General features: G+C 35.8%; 1 protein-coding gene across 2 annotated transcripts in view; it reads left to right on the forward strand.

The window, feature by feature from the left end:
• Positions 1–3,287, forward strand: part of TNPO3 (transportin 3) — a 102,216-nt gene that overhangs the window by 49,867 nt on the left and 49,062 nt on the right. For both annotated transcript variants that reach the window (XM_003789744.3, XM_023513204.1), the window contains one exon: positions 1,461–1,604. In XM_003789744.3, the coding sequence (XP_003789792.1) occupies positions 1,461–1,604 (144 nt within the window). The remainder of the gene's footprint in view (positions 1–1,460; positions 1,605–3,287) is intronic.

Raw genomic sequence — 3,287 nt, forward strand, 5'->3', positions numbered from 1 at the left:
GGCCCGGGCTGGATTCGAACCCGCCACCTTAGGTGTATGTGGCTGGCACCTTAGCCACTTGAGCCACAGGCGCCAAGCCTGCAAAACTTCTTGAACCACTATTGCACTGTATGTTTGCTAGCAGTTCCTGGGCCAAATGTGTTGATGTTGCAAGTTGTCTTTGCTGCTTTATCACCTATTTTGAACTTGAATAAGAAAATTGTTGGAATTTGCTTTTTGTCTAACATCGTTTCTATAGTCCAAGATAAATATAAACAGCAAGTAATATGTCATTAGCAAAAAAAAAAGGGGAGGTAAGAAATGCACATTAAAATGATGTATAACCTAACCACATTTATTTAAGAATGTATTCCAGTATCCAATGGAAACTTTCAACAAGGTAAAAACCTCACCACAGTTACTTTTGCATCAACCTGGTAATTGGTTAATGTGTGATAGATGATTGTTTCCCCTATGCTCTTAATATTTCCTGGCACTCTTACTAATCACTTCATGTATATTAGTGTATAGATAGTTAACACTTTAATAGTAATTATTTATAACATTCATAAGATCATTGCTACTCCCTTTAGAGATTTTTGAAATATAAAAAGTTCTTGATAATAGGATATTTGTTCTGTATGTATAAACAAGGCCTTTGGGAGGTAGCTCTGGTGTAGTGGTTAAGATCATAGACTTTGAAGCCAGGCTTCTTAGTCCTTGCAATGATATTTACTAGCTATGTCATATTGGGTCAAGTTATTTGACACATCTGCCTCAATTTTCTCATCTTTTTAATGGGGATAATAGTATCTGTTTATACTGTGGGGATTAAATGAGTTAATACACACAACTCATGTAAAGCTCTTAAAATAGTGCCTGGCATGTAGTAAATGCTCAGTAAATGTGTTGATGACAGGTCAGCTTATTATTAGTTATATGCTTTTCTTGATCTGCCTAAAACATAATGGCAGAAAGAGATGAGAAAAATAGAAGGAGCCAGGGCCATTCATATGCTACTAGTACTTCCTTTGTCTCTTCTTTTGTTATGTCCTTATCAGAAAAGGTTGGCTTTAAAAAAATGGTTCTTGACTCGGCGCCTGTGGCTCAAGCGGCTAAGGCGCCAGCCACATACACCTAAGGTGGCGGGTTGGAATCCCCAGCCCGGGCCCGCCAAACAACAATGATGGCTGCAACCAAAAAATGGCCAGGCGTTGTGTTGGGCGCCTCTAGTCCCAGCTACTTGGGAGGCTGAGGCAGGAGACTCGCTTGAGCCCAGGAGTTGGAGGTTGCTGTGAGCGTGATGTCATGGCACTCTACCCAGGGGGGATAGCTTGAGGCTCTGTCTCAAAAAAAAAAAAAAATGGTTCTTAAAAAAAAATAGCTGTTATTATTGTCTTCCTTCTCGTTACTTATAAGATGATTGTAATAATGGTTTATATATAAAAATTTACACTATTTTACTTTTTCCTTCTGTTCAGATGACCTGTGTAGAAAAAGCAGGAACAGATGAAAAGATGCTTATGAAGGTCTTTCGCTGTTTGGGAAGTTGGTTTAACTTGGGAGTTTTGGACAGTAACTTTATGGCCAATAATAAGTTATTAGCACTCCTTTTTGAGGTTTTGGTAAGTAATGACTTTATTTATCAGAGTATTTCTGACATAGTCACTTTTGTAACTAACCTGCTGGGACATAACAATGTTTTCAGTTTATTGCACAGTGCCTGGAAAACATATAGTAAAATAGCCGTGTCCCTTCCTTGCTACTGAATAACAAATTAAAGGTACTAGTTTCAATACTTAGAAAGGAATATAGTTCTATAATATTTAAGAGGAAAGCGGTCTTACATGGTAAGAAATGATTTACATATTAAATCCAAATAATAACCATTGGTGTCTTTTTCCTTATTTCAGTGAGGGCAAATTATATATATATACAAAATGATGTGTTCTTAGTAATAGTCATTAAATCTCAGATATTACCATGATCTAATTACATGTTAATGTTAATCAGAAATTTAGAAAATACAGAATAGGTAGAATTAAAAATTATTTTTGCATCTGGAGACAATTATAGATTAGAATATTATCTTTGTAGTTGAGATAGTTAAACAGCAGTATATATACAGAATGAATTTGGGGGTTTTGAGATTAGTAGAATAAGTGGTAATGTTTCTTTATATACTTGTGCATTTCTTCTCTAAGCTTTGAAAGTAGTAATGGTTGGTAATTCTTAATAACTTGCGGTCAGTGAGTGCTTAGAATAATACTACATTTTAGAACAAGAAACATGGCATTGTCCCATGCACAAATATTGAGGATGTTTTTGACTCTTTCTCCTAGAAGGTTTCCTTTAATGAAGATGTATTAGTATGGAAGCTCTTTGTATACTGGATATATGATGATGCACTATTATTTAGAAGATGGTAGTCTGATGCTAGGTTGATGTTACTGTGAATTAAAGAAAAGGAAAGCACTTTCTTCAGGGAGATAATTGACATTTTATTGTTGTTACTGTATTCCTACTGTCATTCTTACATTAGAAGCTAAGCCTTAGGAAAGTTAAGATGTGGATAATTTCGTCATTATCTTTGCCTCCATGTCTCTTGATGCCTACCTTAATAATGGTGCTTTTGATTCTTACCTCACCAAATTATGTGAAGAAGTCATTGTAAATAAAGTCAAGTCCCACTTTTGTTTTGAAAAGTTTATCATGATTACATATGAATGGCAGGTAGTTCAGTATATACATCACACTTAACAATGGTGACTTCTAGGAACTGGATCGGAATAAAGAAGAAGGGAAGTAGTATGCCAGGATTATATTGTTCTTTACTGATGCAACCCCTCTTGTAAGAAGAGTATTTATTTAGAGTGAGGGTCAAAAATTTTCTCCTTTTTACATTCATTTATTGGTTCAAAATCATGCTACGTTTTGCTTTATGTTTGGACCATGACTTTCTTGTGCAGCTTTCCCCCCATAGTTCTTTTTTAAAAAAACAAAAAATGTGATGTGGACAGAATAATACATTTAAACATTTACCTAACTTTTATAACATTGTAATATAAGGACTGTCTTTAAGCCCATCATTCACTCTAAGTATAATCTAATGAAAAGTTTGTTACTGTGTGTTCTCCCAAACCTGCTTATGTAACTTTTTCACCTGCCGGAGTTTCTAAATGTTCTTATATTTTATTACTGAAGCTAGGCTAGGCTCGGCACCTATAGCACAGTGGTTATGGTGCTGGCCACGTGCACTGAGGCTGTCAGGTTCAAACCCAGCCCAGGCCAGCCAAACAACAATGGCA

Source organism: Otolemur garnettii, unplaced genomic scaffold, assembly GCF_000181295.1.
Source record: "Otolemur garnettii isolate 467f Iridium unplaced genomic scaffold, OtoGar3 scaffold00037, whole genome shotgun sequence".
Classification (NCBI taxonomy): Eukaryota; Metazoa; Chordata; class Mammalia; order Primates; family Galagidae; genus Otolemur; species Otolemur garnettii.